This window comes from Engystomops pustulosus, chromosome 10 (genome assembly GCF_040894005.1).
Source record: "Engystomops pustulosus chromosome 10, aEngPut4.maternal, whole genome shotgun sequence".
Classification (NCBI taxonomy): domain Eukaryota; kingdom Metazoa; phylum Chordata; class Amphibia; order Anura; family Leptodactylidae; genus Engystomops; species Engystomops pustulosus.
Window position 1 is genome coordinate 40192350 of NC_092420.1, and position 19508 is coordinate 40211857.

Consider the following 19508-nt stretch of genomic DNA (forward strand, 5'->3'; position numbering starts at 1 on the left):
CTGCATAGGGAGGTATGTCTTCATGGGTACTTATCATATACCCTACCCTCCCTTTGGCTATGTATAGAGGATTATGATCCTTCTTAAATGTTTTTATTTCTCCTTTTTGGTGTGTTTTTTCCATGTATTAATAAAGATTGTATTTTGGTATAGCACATGGTTCTTTTTGATTTTTTACAACTCCGTGGTATTGTCAATATACTTAAGAATGGGATGTTGAAGGTGTAAGGCCTCCGAATACTTTTGTCGATAAAGTGTAGTGTCAAGGACTTATTGTTTACTTATTATCGTTGACACACTGCCTTATTGTAAAATAAAGGGTCACAAGAGTATAGTTAAAAAAATTTATTCAGTAAATGGAATAAAGGCATATTAACCATATCCATGTGTTCGATATCTACAAGTCTTTGTTATTTTGTCCAAACTTCGTTGAAAAACTGATATTATATCATGTATCCAATTGTCTGTTGGATTTAAGGTGTTAGACAATTTTGAGAATTGACCCAGTATAAAGTGAAGACATTCCAGGAACCAAACCAGCACAGATTTTCAACATATTAAGTAGCCGTTTGGCTGTCCAAACAACATCCTCTTCATCCTAAAAATTAAGCAACAAACATACATAGCCTTCAGTTTTTAAATTGTTATAGGTAGAGTAATGTCATACACATTAAAACATGACCTTTATGGATAACCTGAAAAGGTTCTGTAGCTTACTTAAACTTTTTTCTTATAGTTAGGGGAACCTTTTCTCCTAACTACTTCTATGTTCAGCTTTAGAGTGTAAATCTAAATTACATCACTACTGATCAGCTAATAGGTAGAAGGAATTTTTTTTGTTGACTGTAGTATGGGAAATTATCAATTCGTTACTAACAAAGTTGTCATAACCTTATTTAAAATTAGATTGAAGAACTCGACAACAAAATTTCAGAGAGTATGAGCACAGATATATGATAAAGTCCCACCCCTCCAAATATTTGGCAGGAACTGAAACAGAAGTGCACCACAGCCTTCAAACTTTCACAGGTGGTTGCCGGTGTATGAAAACTGATGCATTTTCAATATAATCCCCCTGCAAATGGTTCAATACCATGATTTCGTAGGCTGCGATACCATCACTCCAACACAGACACAAAATGGCTGGGACTGCAGGACCTTATCCGTTCTCTGATGGCTCACTCCTCACACACAATGTAGAAAGCAGAGTGTCTGTGCACCTCTGCTTCTGTGAGGGAGAAGGCTGTCCTCTCCTCACCCTCCATGGCTCATTACACCAGGCATGGCAGAGCCACTGATGTTCCTCCTTGCACACTGCCTGGAGCCAATACAGATCTCAGGACAGCCTGGTGCAGGGATCTTTAACCACAAACTAAAGACAAGTTTACCCAGTCCATGCTTCCTGGGTAATATATGGAAACAAATATTAATTATGAAAACAGGATGACTTAAATATGAAATTATTTAAAAGGGTCATGTGACTAGATGAATGGTGGCATAATTAGAATAAACCAATTCAGTCAATCATTTAGTGGCAGCTGTCTGATTCAGGTCTGATTCAGACACTGGGTTTTGAAACCCATTTAAGCGTAGCAGGGAGGAGATTTTCCCGATCATGATGTGTTTAGACTTAAAACACTTGTTTTCAGGAATAAGCAACTTGTTCTGCTATGTTTCCGGACAAAACATTTGAGACTTGTTCTTGATCACAGTGATGGGCTCTACACACCACTGTGATCAGCAGAAACTCCGGAGCTTGAGTTGCATTTAAAAAAAAAGTGTGTGAATGTGGCCTCAATGGGTTATGTGTTCTCCAGAAGACAAGACCAGATTTTTGTTTGTATTAATAAACATTGAAATTGTGCATTGATGTAAGGACGTCAGTGTCCAAAATGGCTGCCCTTGTGGATCCAACTCTCCCTAGCATCCGGGGGAGCAGCCCAGCTACTAGGGGGAGTGGTAGTCCAGGTAAGCCAAGACAGTTAGTGGTTGTAGGGTCCTCTAAAATTAGGAAAACTGATAGACCGCCTCATTCGAATGGTTTGGTAGGGTCAGGGTTCGGCAGTTGGTTGAAAGGGTTGAATAACTAGGAGGTGCAAGGGATGACCAAAGCTTCTTGTATCAATATTCTGTATATCTTAAAGAATTACTGGCCCCTCACTTAGCTGTGTTGTTTAAAAGATATGGGGCTAGGGAAATACCTGCGGAAATGTTAGAAGCCAAAACAGTCACAATTCATAAAACTAATAAATACCCAGACATGGTGGAAAATTCTCAACCTCTCTCTCTGTTGAACAATTTATTCATCAATACCAGGTAAGATTTATACCTAAAAACCATTCTAGGGATGCCACAAGAAGGGTCTTAAATCTGATGCAGTTGGCGGGCTTCCTGGGGCTCCCTGGAGAAGTCCCGTCTATTGATGCTGAAAAATCCTTTGACAGGGTGGGGCTTCTTGGAGCTTGTACTGAATAAATTTTTGTTTTCAAATACTTTTATTGTGCTAATCTTTTTATCGTATAGGGATCCTAGGGCTTATATTACTGGTATGGGCTTTGATTCCCAAAAATTAGTATAGCCATTAGGGTTAGGCAGGAGTGTCCTTCATAAACCCTTATATGTAATCCAGGCAATAAGACAAACTTCCGATATACAGGGCATTCAACTTGCAGGTAAAAAACATACCGTATCATGTATGCGGATTACATAATTATATGTTTAAACCCAGCCGAGTCTCTCAAGACCCTCCAAAAACCTATTGAGATTTATATTTCTTTGTCATATTATAAGATAAATGAAGAGCAATAGTTTTGGATTAGCGGTTCTCGCCAACTTAAAGAATTTATAGCTGCTAAATTCTTGTATTCAAGGGTAATAGGAGGCTTATTTGCGGGCCATCGTCCCAGTCAGCTTTAACCCCTTAGCGCTCTGCGCCGTAGCTGTACTGCGCTGAGTCCCGCGAATAGCGCTCAGCGCAGTACAGCTACTGCGCAGAGACGATGCCGGTTCAGCGCTGCATAGCAGCCGAACCGGCATCGTTAGCCGCGGGATTTCAACGGTAATCTACCGTTGACATCCCCGGCTAACACCCGCGGTCGGAGTGGGCTCCGATCGCGGGTGTTTAACCCGTTAAATGCCGCTGTCAACGCGACCGCGGCATTTAACCTGCCTTCTGGGGGTCTTTACCCCACGATCGGCCCCTCCGCACCGTTTTCGGGGGGGGGGGCGATCGCTGTTTTGGCACCTCTGGGGTCCGATCGGGACCCCAGAGAAGCCTGGAGGGTTTACCTTTAAGATGGCGTCTGTGACGTCATCTTAAAGGCAAAGTGTCAGCCTATGCATCTGCATAGGCTGGCACTGATAATACCCTGCAATACATTAGTATTGCAGAGTATTATCAAGAACAAGCAATCAGATGATTGCTTGTTCATATCCCATGGTGGATCATGTAAAAAAATGTAAAAAAAAATGTTTTTCAATAAAAAATTACTTTAGAAATCACTAAAAATGCCCCTAAGCCCCAAAACATATAAAGAGACATATAACACTCAAAAAAGTCTAAATCATAACACAAACCCCACATATATAGTATCACCGCGTCCGTAACAATCCATAGAATAAAACTAAATAACTATTGAACCCATATGATGAACGCCGTAAAAAAAAAACGTTAAAAAACCGCCAAAAATTATGATTTTTACCTATTATATCCCACTAAAAATGCAATAAAAAGTGATCAACAAAACATATGTACTCCAGAATGATATTGTTGCAAAGAACAACATGTCCCGCAAAAAACAAGCCATCAACCAGCTCTGTAGCCAAAAACGTAACAATGTTATGCCACTTGGAAGACGGCGATGCAAAAATGATAGATTTTTCCCCACATTAGGGTTTTATTTGGCAAATTTAGTAAAACATAAGAAAAAATATTCATGTCTGGTATCCCCGTAATCGTATCGACCCATAGAATAAAGATAACAGGATTATTAGGCTATACGGTGAACACAAAAAAAAAAAAAAAAGTAAAAAATCCAGTACAGAATTGATGCTTTTCTACTCATGACCTCAAAAAAAGTTCCAAAATTTTCAACAATAGGTGATACCAACCCCAAAATGGTAACACTGGAAAAAGCATCTCGTCCCGCAAAAAAATTGCCGTCACATGACCCAATAACGAAAAAGCAAAAATTTTATAGCCTTCGAAATGGGGCAACGAGAAAACTAAAATCCTGGCAGCTGCAGGGCGCTCCTTCCCTTCTGCGCCTTGCTGTGCCCCCATAACACAAGTAATGTCCACATGTGGGGGGGTCGCTGCACTCAGGAGAAATTGTAGAACAAATTTTATGGTGAGTTTTCTCTTTTTATCTTTTGGAAATGTGTAAATTTTAGGGCTAGATGAACGTATAATCGACAAAATTTGACCATTCTAAATTTCACCGCCATTTTGATTCAATTACTATGAAGATCTCAAAGGGTTAACAATCTTTGTAAATGCTGTTTCTGATAGCTTGAGGGGTGCAGATTTGAAAATGGGTTGGTTATATAGGGGGGTTTGTTGCTAAATATGTAAAATTTGATTTCAAACAGTATTTATCCCCAAAATAGTCAATTCCGAAAATACGGAAAATCGCTATTCGATTTGTAGGCCGCGTGACGTCAAAATAAATTATCCAAACATTTCAAAAATTATGAAAATGTAAAGTAGACAAATGGGAAATGTTATTCTGCAAGTTATTTAGGTGGTAAATTTATCTGCCTGAAAACGCGGTGATTTTGAATTTCGAAAATGGCAAATTTTTCTAAAAATTCATCATTTTTTTCTTTTTTTTGTAAATAAACGCAAAACGTATCAGCCAAAATTTACCACTAAAATGAAGTACATGTGGGGAAAAAAACTATCTCAGAATCGTTTTGATAAGTAACAGTGTTCAAAAGTTATAACCATATAAAGAGACGCAGGTCAAATTTCAAAAAAAAGTTGCGAGCCTTAACCTGCAAACAGGCTGCGTCCTTAAGGGGTTAATGGTATGAACCTTCTTTCACAGGTTAAAGATCTAATTTAGATTATATATTATTAATAGATAGATATATTATTATTATTTGTATAATCCTATATTAACCCCTTCCCAACATTTGACGCAATAGTACTGCATGGCGGGAGGTGCATTCCCGCATTTTGCAGTACTATTATGTCATGCTTCTGGCACCGGCTCCTGAACGGAGCCAGCACCAGAAGCTATGGTTGTCGGCTGTATATTATAGCTGACACCCGCCTCTAACCTCCACGTACCGAGATTCCTCCGATCGCAGGTGTTAAGATAAGATAAGATAATCCTTTATTAGTCCCACAGGAAATTCACAGCGTTACAGCAGCAGAGAGGGTACAGAGAATATTAGGGATAAATGAACAAAAAGAAAAGGGGGATAAAAAGACAAAAAAAAGAGACAAGCAATGATCGGCAGTTTGATGTTTAGTCTGTGGATGGGACCTGCAGGGACTGGTTAGGTGGGGGGCGCAGGTTACTTCTGTTTGGACCTTGTTTGTTGAACAGCCTGATGGAAGCGGGGAGGAAGGACTTACGATAACGCTCCCTCTCACACTTGGGGTGAAGCAGTCGGTCACTGAATGTGCTCCCCAATGCCACCACAGTCTCATGCAAGGGATGGGAGCTATTCTCCAGAATAGACTTCAACTTACACAGTGTCCTCCTCTCAGCTACCACCTACACTGTGTCAAGAGGACCCCCCAGGACAGAACTGGCTTTCCTAATCAGTTTGTCCAGTCTGCTCCTCTCCCTAGCTGAGATGCTGCTTCCCCAACAGACTATGCCAAAGAAGATGGCTGGTGCCACTACAGAGTTGAAGAAGGTCTTAAGAAGAGAACCCCGCACTCCGAATGCCCTCAGCCTCCTCAGCAGGTGTAGCCGGCTCTGACCCCTCCTGTGAAGTGCGTTTATGTTCTCTACCCACTCCAGTTTATTGTTGAGGAGGACACCCAAGTACTTATCGGACTTCACTGCCTCAATGTCTGTCCCATGGATAACCACCGGTTGAGAAGGAGGACTGTGCTTACGAAAGTCCACCACCATCTCCTTGGTCTTCCCAGCATTAATCCTAAGGTGGTTTCGCTGGCACCAGTCCACAAATTTCCGTATCAGTTCTTTGTACTCCCTGTCGTTCTCACCTGTAATGAGGCCTACTATTGCAGAGTCATCAGAGAACTTCTGGAGGTAGCAGCTACATGAATTGTACCTGAAATCTGCTGTGTACAATGTGAAGAGGAAGGGAGCCAGAACTGTACCTTGAGGTGCACCTGTACTACTCATCACAGTATCCGACACACAGTCCTGGGCTGTCGGTTTGTGAGGTAGTCTAGGATCCAACTAGAGAGATGGTGGTCCACTCCAGCCAGATCCAGTTTGTCTCTTAGTAGCCCTGGCTATATGGTATTGAAAGCACTGGAGAAATCAAAGAACCAAGTGAGAAAGAGCTCGGTGTAGAAGGTGGATGATGGCATCATCTACACCAATGCCTGGCCGATAAGCAAACTGTAGGGCGTCCATAGATGAGCTCACTAGAGGGCGGAGATGTGTGAGAACCAACCTCTCGAAGACCTTCATCAAATGGGATGTTAATGCCACCGGTCTGTAGCTGTTGAGGTCCGATGGGTGAAGTGTTTTTGGAACTGGTACCACACAAGATGTTTTCCACAGTTGTGGTACCCTTTCCAACTCCAGACTCATGTTGAACATATGTGCAATGATACCACAAAGCTGATCACCACAGGTCGTGATTAATCTTGCACTGATACCATCTGGTCCTGTAGCCTTGCCCACTTGAGTCTTTTCAGCTCTTTTCTCACCTGGGCACTTCTAAGGATCAAATTGTAGCCTGATGACTGACAGCTGGTTTGACTGATCTGTGGATGAGGGCTAACAGCAGGGGATCTAGTGGGGGAGACATTGAGTGTGGAGGAGACAATAGAATGGTTTCCTGATGACATGGACTCATGTTGTCTCAGGAGGGAAGCCTGTGAGGTGGGAGAGGCAGGTGTGTGATCAAACCTATTGAAGCGGTCACGCTTAAAGGGGCATCTCAAGTGATTTGGACCCCCCAGCGACACTTTCCGGATGGTCGGATGGCAGCCCCCGGGACTGCGCCTACTAGCAGGACCCAGGGCATCTGTATTACACTGTGTTATATGAATGAGAGCTTGAAGAAGCGATTAAGGCATCGCTTGTTCAAGCCAACCTGCCAAAAATAAAACACTTGGTTTTTGTAATAAAAAGATTAAAGCTAAAGTCCCCTAAACCCAAACATTCCCTATAGACATCTAATAAAGAAAACACTAAATAATCAATAAACCCAGCATATTTGGTATCGCCACATCCATAACAATCTGTGCAATAACTCAACCAGAAAAACTTGTCAGAAATGTACATTTTTCATAAAATCGTTTCACAAAAATGTTAAAGTGATCAAAAAAAAAAAAGTTATATGCACCAAAATAGTAACACTGAAAAAATAAGCCTTAAATTAGCTCTGTCAACCAAAAAATATTAAAGTTATGTCTCTGAAAATGGCGAAATGAAAACAAAAGAGATTTTCTTTATATTTTTAAAATTGTAAAAATATTTAAAAAACTATAAAAATGAGGCATCACCGTAAGCATAGTGATCTATAGAATAAAGAGAATGTAGTATTTTTAGGGTACAGTGTACGGCCCCCAAAAAATACAAAAAGAAAGGAAACCAAAATTGACGATTTTCTTTTCCTCCATTCAAGAGTTAATAAAATCAAATCAATAAGGTACATACAAACTAAAATGAAATATTTGTAAAGTGTATCTCATGTCCTTATATGTCCAAATTGGCAAAAAAATAAAGTTTTTATAGCCAATAAAAAGTGACAATGCATAATCTGCTCTGAATGGCACTCCCTACCTTCTATGCCGGGCCGTGTTACAGCCCCAATATAGGGTATTGTTATACTCGGGAGTGTATGTATTGGCAACGGCCATTCTTACAGGCACTGTCTGTGGTGCCGTGGGGTCCTGATCGGACCTCAGAGATGCCATTTAATTGATTGGTGCCCCCGATGGTGCAGGGTTAATCATGGGGGAGAGACCCTTAAAAGAACATTTAAATCCCGCAGTTGACACATTTTACAGGTTAAAACACCCGTGCTCGGATGTATAAAGAAATGCCAGTACAGCTCTGATTATGAGCTGTAGCGGCATCAGCTGAGCATCAATGAGAAAAGCTCAGTGACACATTTATACATCGCTGAGCATTAAGAGGTTAAAGTTTGGCCCAAATAATGCAAATAATTCCTCTATGTATTACTTCAACCAAAACACATTAAAGGGGTTGTGACAAAGTCACTATTGAATTGGAGAGAAAGGGAGTGTTCATGTGTATTACAGCAACCACAATGTGAATTGGGTCAAACTGGAAGCTGTTTTCCATGTGTTGGTCCCTTGGAAGACCTGGTACAGGAGTGGAGACAAGTGTGATCACTGCTCCAGACCAAAGCTTCCACACTACAATGGTTCTAACAATGCACCAGGTGTGCAACCCCTTAAAGAAGGGTGTGGAGCAGTCAGAAGTCTCTCTACCTGGAGACAAAGAAGCTGGACTGTGTGAGAGCCACACGTGAGTGACACAGGGTTACTAAACGTATGTGTCATGCTGGCAGGGAGAAGCCCTCCAGTGGATAGTGAGGGCCGCCAAGTGTATAGTTAAAGCCGGACAGGCAAGGATTTTGTTTGATGTTTTGTTTGATGCTGGTATTTTCTGGAATAAATGCACAGTTTTCAACCTGAATCCTGCTGTCCATGAGAGCTTTGTCATTGCCGACCCCCACATTTGAGCTGAACACCCTACAGGGTATTCTCGTCTGGGCAATCACATTCAGTTTCACTAATCTTCCATATATAAACATTTCTTCAATAGGATGTTATTTAAAAAAATGTTCCTGTGTGAAGATAATTTCCCATAAACATAGCCATGTTGTCCCATAGAAACGAGATAGCTTCCTCGGTTACGACCACCTCACAATTGGGCAGCAGTTGCCAGACATGCGCTATTGAGTCCTGTCTGACCACCAGGATTCAGCGATCATTAACACAGGACGGCTGGGGGACATGCAGTAACTCACGGACATTTCATATACAAAAACTTTGTTTCTTTGTGAAATCCATCCAGCAGACGTGGCCGTATCCGAGGAAGCCATCTCGTTTCTAAGGGACAAAATGAGAAATTATGTTCACACAGGAACATTTTTTTTAATAACATGTAATTGAAGAAATTTTTATAAATGGAAGATTTATCAAACGGAATGTGAATGTCCAGACGAGAATACCCCTTTAAGCTAAGTATGTTGGAGGTCTGTGTATCTGATTTGAACAAAAGCAAATGGCGAGAATTACTACCCTTAAAGAATTGTCGTTTAACATGAATGAATTATGATATAGCCCCTTCAGAATTGCTGACTTAAGCCTAAAACACTATAGGGACTGATAAATGGGTCATACTAAAAAGAAGATACCTCAAGTTTCATAAATTTTTTCAAGAGACGAGGTGAAGTAGGAATATATTTAGCTTATACAGATTGGATAGATTAACAACAAAAAGGGAAATTACAATACATTCTTAGATGGGAGCAAGACTGTGAGAAATAATTTATTTCATATTGGCTTGTGGCAATAAGGAACTCCCATAAAATATTTTTTTCAGTAGAACAAACTATGAGGGGATATACCTTATATACTCGAGTATAAGCCTAGTTTTTCAGCACAAAAAATGTGCTGAAAAACCCAAACTCGGCTTATACTCGAGTCAAAAAAATAAATATATCTAAACTCACCTTTCCGGTGACCCCTGTATATCTTCTGTGCGATCTGTCCGGCAGCGGCGGCAGGCTATATACACTGGGGCAGGGTCTGGCAGGCTATATACACTAGGGCAGGGGCTGGCTGGCTATATACTGGGGAGGCTGTGCCCAATGCATTTCCCACCCTCGGCTTATACTTGAGTCAATAGGTTTTCCCAGTATTTTGTGGTAAAATTAGGGGCCTCGGCGTATACTCGAGTATATACGGTATATATTTATATATCTCCATAAATCACTAAAAGAAAATTAAAGGATGTTTAAAAAATGATACCAACATAAAGCAGATATATTTACTACAAGTTAAAATCTTAAAGGGAACCTGTCACCAGAAGGCTATATTTCAGTGGGGACAGGTTCCCATAGACAATCTAATGTGGATAGCAGGTCTTCTCATACCTTAGTGGTCTGTAGATGTTGTAATATTCACCAGTGAAGTTTCCCTGGCACCCTGCGGGTCCTAGTGAAGTCCTGGAGGCGGTTGAATTTCAGAAGGTAACATGTATTTCCTAATTAGCATATTTCCCCAGCTCCTCGTTATTCTATAGTGTGCCTCCCACATCATCCCTCTGCATCCCTCCCCCTCATGACGTCCGTCAGCTCATTGCACAATCTATCCCTTCGCTCACTGCACATGACAGGGATAGGCACAGCCGCTCACTGCTCATGCGTCCCATCCCTACGTATAGGTGGTACGCATGCCCAGTGAGCAGGGAGGCGTACCGAGCCGCCACACCTATCCGGTCATGCACAGGGACCGCAGACCACTAAGGTATGAAGACCATTTCTTCTATCCATGTTAGAGGGTCTATGGCAGTGGGTGCCAGAGGTGGCACTCAGAGCCCTTTCTGTGTTTGCCAGCTAGGGAATCATGGCTTTCTCCTGTGATCCAAGACAGCCCAAGATGGGCCATGTTTAGCGCCATTTTAAAGAGACATCCTTGGCAGCCAAGACTACAGGAGGAGCAAGAAGGTGTGGGCAGAGATGGATTATTGTCGGAGCTCCTGCTCTGGGTCCCCTGATCCTTCCTCTTCAGGGGACCCTGGAGGGAAGCTACAATCCAAATTTCTCAATCATCTTTCTATTGTGAACTCAGGACGCCAATACGATTAAAACATGTGATACAGCAAGGATCAATAAACTACTAAACTTGTCACGCTGCCACTTTGCGACACATAAGTGGGTTTTGGTTGTAGCTTTGGCACTCAGTCTCCAAAAGGCTTGCCATGACTGGTCTATGGGAACCTGTCCCCACTGAAATATAGCCTTCTGGTGACAGGTTCCCTTTAAATAGTAGAATATTTTTAAATGTCCATTTTATTTTATGATTTAGCATAAATGAACTCAAAAGTTTGTCACTCAAATTCTTACATTCATGGTACTTTACAAATCATAGAGGACATATACAAATAATAATTTGTAAATAATACTGTAATACATTACAGAGTACAAACAGTCATTTGTATTTCAAAGTTTGACAAAATAAAGTGACAGGTCACATGACAAAAAAGGGATGTCTCTGGTCAAATCTTACTTTATACATTGCACTACTTACTTCAAGTTCAGCCTGGATTAGGAGACTCAAATATTTGTCCGCAAGATCCTTTACCATGCTTATATCTACTAGACAATGTTGAACTTTCTTATGTCTGCCTAATTAACAAAAATAAATAAATAAATAAATGGATTACTGACAAAAGTGTAGTTTAAATTACAATGAAAAGACTACTGTACCTTTTGTAGCTAAAAAACACACCTTTCCAAGAAAAAAGTAGGCATCCATGAGTGCAACAGAGGAAATAATATTGCTCAAACTAAAAAGAATAAAAATGATAAAGAAATGAAAAAATCGTCCAAACTAAAAATAAATAAATGTTAAGGTGCTTTCAAAATTAAAAAGAAATGTTAACCATAAAATTCCATATTTAACTTTTTTCCCCAGGGTAAATAATATAATGTTCATATAAAAGTTTTCAAGAGGTCTGAGGTGACCAAACTTTTTTCCAAATTAAATCACCTATCTTCCACGTCAACATATGTAACCCAACTCTGTGATTCTGAGTCTAGCTAGGACCAAATGTGTGCGTTCTGCGACACTGAGGCGCTGTGCTAAAAAAACACATTGAAAATGCATTGGAAACACCAAACAAACGTGCGTGAAAAACAAAGACACTGAACAAACTGACTGAAAACTGATTGAACGCTGAAGAAAAATGTCAGTTTTTCACTGACCATACCCTGATCAGACTCTGATCAGATGTCATTTGTAAGGCAAGTGTGAAAGAGGCCTTAGAGATGCTACTCTGGAGTATCTCACTTTGCATAACTATATAACACAGCATCAGCATGGCTTTATGAGGGATAGGTTATGTCAAACTAATTTAATCAGCTTCTTGAACATAGAGACTTGAACATAGTATATAAGGCTGGAAAAAGACGCAAGTCCATCAAGTCCAACCTTTAAGAATTAAATAAATGTTTTATCCCCATATTTTTTCTCTCCAGAAAGGCATCCAGGCCTCTCTTGAACATGTACATAGAGTCCGCCATAACAACCTCCTGCGGCAGAGAGTTCCATAGTCTCACTGCTCGTACAGTAAAGAACCTTTGTCTATGTTGATGGTAAGATCGCCTCTCCTCTAGGTGCAGAGGATGCCCCCTTGTCCTGGTCACAGGCCTAGGTATAAAAAGATCTTTGAGAGATCCTTGTACTGTCCGTTCAGGTATTTGTACATTGTAATGAGGTCTCCCCTCAGTCGTCTTTTTTCTAAACTGAATAATCCCAAATTTTGTAATCTGTCAGTGTATTCTAATCCCCCCATTCCCCTAATAATCCTGGTTGCTCTCCTCTGCACCCGTTCCAGCTCTACTATATCCTTTTTATACACTAGTGCCCAAAACTGTACACAATATTCCATGTGTGGTCTGACCAGGGATTTGTATAAGTGCAAAACTATGTCTTTATCATGAGAATCTATTCCTCTCTTGATACATCCCATAATTTTATTTTTAGTGGCTCTGATCACGAAAATTAAGTTTACCATCCACCAATACCCCCAAGTCCTTTTCAGCTCCAGTTTTACCAAGTAATTGACTGTTTAGAACATAATTATACTTTTTGTTTCCATGGCCCAAGTGCATAACTTTACATTTATCTACATTAAACCTCATCAACCATTTCTCTGCCCCCTCCTCAAGCTTCCACAAATCCCTCTGTAATGCTAAACTATCAACCTCAGTATTTATTACTTTACATAGCTTCGTATCATCTGCAAATATATAAACTTGACTGTGTAAACCCACTACAAGGTCATTAATAAAAATATTAAAAAGAAGTGGCCCCAATACTGACCCCTGTGGCACTCCACTGGTAACGTCAACCCAATCTGAGACGACCCTCTGTTTTCTATCACTAAGCAAATTACTTACCCAAATACACAGATTTTCCCCTATTCCCAGCAGTCTCATTTTATATACCAACCTTTTATGTGGCACGGTGTCAAATGCCTTTGAAAAGTCCAGATATACAACATTCACAGCATCCCCCAGATCCAGTCTTGAACTTACTTCCTCGTAGAAACCAAATCAGATTAGTCTGACAGGACCGATCTCTCATAAACCCTGACGCTGGGTTATAAGGTTGTTCTATGACGAGGCAAGCTCTAGAAAGGACCTTGTGGAGGCTATGGATGTTGTGTACTGAGAGTTTTCCTAGGTATTTGATAAAGTGCCACATACAATGAGACTCCTGGAACTAGGGGATATTCTGTATATTTGGGTTAGAAATTGAGTTAAGGATCAGAAACAGAGGACTCCTCAGTAATGGGAAATTCTCAGGTTGGGTTGAAGTTACTACCATTGTAGTGCCACAGGGGTCAGAATTTGACAACTTTCTTTCTAATAGCTTTATTAATGACCTCAGATGGTTTACACAGTAGAGTATCAATATTTGCAGATCATACTAAGCTCTGTAAAATAATTAATACAGAGGCTGATAGCATGACATTAAAGAGAGATTTGTCGAAGCTGAAGAATTGGATAAAGAGTTATGAGATAAATGGAAGTTTATACACTTTAGCCGTGTAAAATAATTTTCTAAATAATCAATTACTGGGTAAGTAATTAGTAGAAAAAGACTTGGGAGCATTGGTGGATGGTAAAATTAATTTTAGTCTGCCAACAACGCATATAAAATTATAGAATGTGTGATAATAGTATAGTAATATGGCCCTAATTTGTTTGTAGTTCGCCTTTCGAAACTACTATACAGTAGACCCGTCATATAACCTTGTCATGGTGCATGGTGACCCCAGTGGCGCATGAAAATCAAGGAATTAGTTCAGGGTCTGCTTGCAATAGCAGTGTATGCGCGCTACAAAAGAAAAGGGAGAAAGTGCTCATAGGGCAAAACTATTTGTCCTTAGATGTGGTTTGAGCTCCATTGTATGGATGTCACCTTGCAAAGTTACGCTGAGTGCATAACTACTATAATCTCCAAATCAGATCGTGGTCATGAAGGCCGATGGCCCGTTCTGTTGTCCATAAATCCTGTCTAGGTCCATCAGATTGGATCTTTACATCAAGAAGAAAAAAAAAAATGCTGTATCGAAGATACTAGAGCTACTGTACGCGGCACCATCAATCCGTATCTGAGTAATACATTTGGAGATACTACCGACAACCTCTTCATCTGGTTGATGTAACAGCCTGTTATATGAGACTGATGGTGCAGTTTTAACATTTAAATACAATTTTTTAAGATAACTTTTTTTAATGAAATATACTGGCAGTGTAGCATTTCACACATACAAGACATAGTACATCCTTCACATAGGATCAAGTAAGGTCATTTAGGGGGAATCTGGCTATGTTATTGCCAAAAGTAGAACTAAAAAGGAAACTTTCAGACAAAGAAAAAATTCTATATTTCATAATAACATGGACATAAGCAGTAGTTTAAAGCCCCTGCTAACAGGTTAGGGTCAGGGGTATAGCCCACCATCCCTTATGAACTTTGGGACGATGTGGATATACACAACAATCCTGATTTTAGGTGCAACACTCCCAAGTTTGGTACAAAGTGATAGAGAATGGGGTACCCAGGTAAATGGGGACAGTGGCGCCATTGTAACAATTTTCTGTGGAAAGGTATCTGATAAAATGTACTTAACTGAAGGATGGGATAGGCCATATTAGCATGTGAACACTCCCCTCCCCAGGTGATGTCACAAGACCTCTGCTAAGATATCACTGGTGTACAAGAACAGAACACAAGCAAAACTAGAACCAACAAGCCAGAACGAGACATAGTTTATTTAAGCAATTGTGGCATCTGATGTGCAGTCCCAACCTTTTGCAGAATTGTACCAGGAACCTCCAGCCTCAGAGAAACCGAAAGGAGAGAACACTCAGGAATCAAGTGGTGATGGTGGCGATAGTGCCCCTAGTCTTATAGACTTTTTCTATACACCTACAGCATATTTATGACTATGAGCCTGAGATTATGATAAAGCTTCTGATATAAGTACAGGAGTATGCGGAGCACAAAGTTGAGAGACAGTTGTCCCCTCCCTATGGCAATTGACCACCTTCTTTGCACCTGTCCTGCTGAGTTGAGATGGTCTCCGGTTCTGGATAGACTAAGTCATTGGAGATAAACATCTGCTATCTGGGCAGTTATGTTGCAATTAGTATACGCCTGCTGCTCCAAGATGAAAGGGGGAAAAGCCCTGTAAGCACCTCCACTGTTGCTCACAAAGCTCTAGGGGCGACACATGCCCTACCCAAAGCCTGCTGGACATCATGGTTTTGTTTGTAATGCAGTTTGGCATATGAGAACTGTGTCCCCGGAGAAGAAGACTGTTGCCAAACCATTTTTTCCCCTTCAGTTTTGTTGGTGGGACTAAGAGATTGCCTGGTGATCTACATGCCATTCCTATGGATGACACTGTAACCATGGGGGTCAGGGATAATGGTGCAGAGATGACCCAGGTGCACCCAGGATATCATCCCAGGAAGGACTCCAACTGCGGATGGAGTTGGAGTCCTCCCTAATGTGAAATGGGGATCTTGGTCCTATGGATGCCAATGAGGACACTGGAACACTCAGTGCCACACATGAGTAGAATTCTGTGACACCCGATACTCCTAGGACTGTGCCTACTATGGTTTGGGATAGCTATACATCTTATGATATAGTAGAAAACTGGAGTTGCTAACCAGTAATGATGTTTCCCTGAACCACAACAGCACCAACGAAAGAGAGCGGTTCCACCCCCAGGATCAGGAAACCATGAACATAAAAGCTAACAACCTCTGCGTTTCAAATACTGTATGGACCTATTTAAATTTTGCTTAATCTTTAAAAACTATTAGTATACACTACCGCTAAAAAGTTTGGTGTCACTTAGAAATTTCCTTATTTTTGAAAGAAAAGCATATTTTCTTTCAATAAAGCCAACATTGAATAAATCATAAATAAACACCATACATTGTTAATGTGGTAAATGACTATTCTAGCTGCAACCGTCTGGTTTTTAATGCAATATCTTCATAGGTATATATAGACCCATTTCCACCAACCACCACTCCAGGTGTTTAACATTTTTTATGGGTTTGCTAACTGTGAAAGGGGGCTAATGGATGTTTATAAAACCCTTAAAAACCCCTGTTCAAGTATGCTAGCAGAGCTGAAAACAGTTTGGTTGATCAGAGAAGCTATACAACTGACCTTCCTTTAAGCTGGTTGAGATTCTGGAGCATCATTTGAGTGATCTACGAAACTCTCACAATGGCCATAAAACAAACACAACTAAGCAGCAAGACAAGTACATTAGAGTTTCAACAGACACCTCACTGGTCCACAACTGGCAGCTTCATTAAATAGTACCCATCAAACACTAATGACAACATCTTTAGTGAAAAGTTGACTTCAGGGTACTGGCCTTCAGGGCAGAATGGCAAAGAAAAAAGCCATATATGAGACTGGCTAATAACAGAAAATGAACTCAGACATTGGACAGAGGAAGATTGGAAAAAATAAAAGTGCTATGGACAGACAAATCTAAGTTTGAGGTGTTTGGATCACAGAGAAGAACATTTGTGAGATGCAAAACAATTGAAAAGATGCTGGTAGAGTGCCACCTGTCAAGCATGGTGGAGGTAATGTGATGGTCTGGGGTTGCTTGGTACTGGTAAAGTGGGAGATTTGGACAAGGTAAAAGGGATTTTGAAAAAGGAAGGCTATCACTCCATCATGCAACACCATGCCATACCCTGTGGACAGTGCTTGATAGGAGCCAACTTCATCCTACAACAGGACAATAACCCGAAGCACACCTCCAAACTATGCATGAACTATTTAGGGAAGAAGAAGACAGCTGGCATTCTATCCGTAATGGAGTGGCCAGCCCAGACACCAGATCTCAACCCATTTAGTTGTTGTGGGAGAAGCTTGACTGTTTGACACGCAAAAAGTGCCCATCAAGCCAATCGAACTTGGTGGGAGTGGCCTTTTGGAAGCATTGGGTGACATTTCTACAGATTATCTCAGCAAATTAGCAGCTAGAATGCCAAAGGTCTGCAATACTGTATTTCGGCAAAGACGGCATTCTTGGATGAAAGCAAAGTTTGAAGGAGAAAATTCTTATTTCAAATGAAAAAAATAAATAAATATATTTCAAACCTTGTCAATCTCTGCACAATATTTTCTATTCATTGAAAAATAAAAGTTATTGTCTAGGTGACCTCAAACTTTTGAGCGGTAGTGTACGAAACAGACATGTCTTTGTCGATTTTACAAATTTGCTATACAAACATTATAGCATTTTCAGAGCGAGTGCGTTTTTTCTATAAATGAGTTAATGGGTTACAATAGTATGCTAAAAGAACACAAAACGTTAAATTATGTAAACTAAATTGCTGTTAAGTAATTGATTTATCATTTAATACAAATAATGTAGTGCTTTTTAAATACTGCAATTGTTTTAGAGTACATATACTTTTTAGTGGCATACTACAGAGCAGACATTTTTCAAGCAAAGCAGGAAAGGTGTTAAAAATTAGAATACTTCCTCTTCCCTAGGATCTTGTTTGCATTCTAAAGTAGTTACCTTATATACTCGAGTATAAGCCTAGTTTTTCAGCACAAAATTTGTGCTCAAAAACCCTAACTCGGCTTATATTCGAGTCAACTAAAAAAATAAAGACAAAACTCACCTTTGACGTCACCTGTAGGTCCTCTTCTGTCTGAGACAGTCTGAGACAGAAGAGGACCTATGGGGGACGTCGGAAAGATGAGTACAGTGCTATTTTTTTTCCTACTACAGGGGCTGGGCAGGCTGTATGCTACAGGGGCTGGCAGACTATATACTGGGAGGCTGTAACCAACGCATTTCCCACCTTCGGCTTATACTCGAGTCAATATGTTTTCTCAGTTTTTTGTGTTGAAATTAGGGGTCTCGGCTTATACTCAAGTATATACGGTACTACAAAATGAAAATGGGTACAGAACAAATCTTAATGTGATGGAATTGTCTCTTAGAACAGATACACATTGAACAAGTATTATACCATCTTAAATGTAGAAGCATTTTAATAACCACGGCAAGGAAAGGTATCATAAAATACATACCTGTACTGGCTGTGTAAATTGATTAAAAACACGATCATGTCAAAACGTGGACGAAGGTGATCTCTTTCAAATGGTAGAGGAAGTGATGATGTCGTGTGACTATAAAACAAAATAAAAAACAGAAAAAGTTAACAGTACATAAGCTATTTTGGTTACACTTATGAGAACTCTAAAACACTGATATATTCAACGTCAGTAAATCTGAAAAGACCTTGAAGTTGAAGGGGTCGCCTGGGCTTTAAATCTTTTTAAAGACTGTAGTGGAGGCAGTCTCGGAATACCTCTATGTTGCCCCAAAGGGATGCGCATTTGTTAAATGTGGCCAAGAATGATCATGCAGCTGGGTTGATATCTCTGCTTTATCAATTACTTTGCAAGTTCTTGGATGGCGACTGATGTCAGGGATATCTCGAATGAGCAATGGTAATCTATGCTTGAGGCAATTCAGCTATGCTCTCTTGGGGAGGCCAGTTGCCTTTCACAAGCATACATTGTACGTAAAGTATATAGGATTACTAAGTTTTTGTGCAATATATGGGTATGCCAAGATTCAATGTGCCCTAAATGTTAAGAAGAACCACCATATGATGTGGGCTTGCTCAAGATTGCATGCATTTTGAACGAAAGTGCTGGATCTCATTGATAAAATATAGAGTCTCCCCAGAAACATATTGGTATGTGTTCTTGGATGTATGGATGTTAATACTTGTTCCCATGACAGCACAAAATTTTGAAATTCCAGTTGTCACAGGGCAAAAAAAAAAAATATATATATTTGTCTGCAGCTACAACTATAAGATATACTTGTTCTTATTTACACACAAATTCAACTTAAGTACAAACCTACAGAATCTATCTTGTAGGTAACCTTGGGACTGCCTATATTTGCAAATAGATAGTTTCCATGAATTCTCCATCTAGCATCTACCAGGTAAATGACGTGGAGGTCTCCAATCTGTTTTGAGCCAGCCATCCGCATTTT

At 40.3% G+C, this 19508-nt stretch overlaps 1 protein-coding gene across 1 annotated transcript in view; it reads right to left on the reverse strand.

The window, feature by feature from the left end:
* Positions 1–330: 330 nt before the first annotated feature.
* CENPM (centromere protein M) overlaps positions 331–19508 on the reverse strand; it is an 81994-nt gene continuing 62816 nt past the window's right edge. Inside the window, exons 3-6 of the mRNA XM_072127041.1 lie at positions 18527–18625; positions 11629–11708; positions 11450–11547; positions 331–598 (exon numbers count right to left, since the gene is read on the reverse strand). Coding sequence (XP_071983142.1) covers positions 482–598; positions 11450–11547; positions 11629–11708; positions 18527–18625 — 394 coding nt within the window. The 3' untranslated portion in view covers positions 331–481. The remainder of the gene's footprint in view (positions 599–11449; positions 11548–11628; positions 11709–18526; positions 18626–19508) is intronic.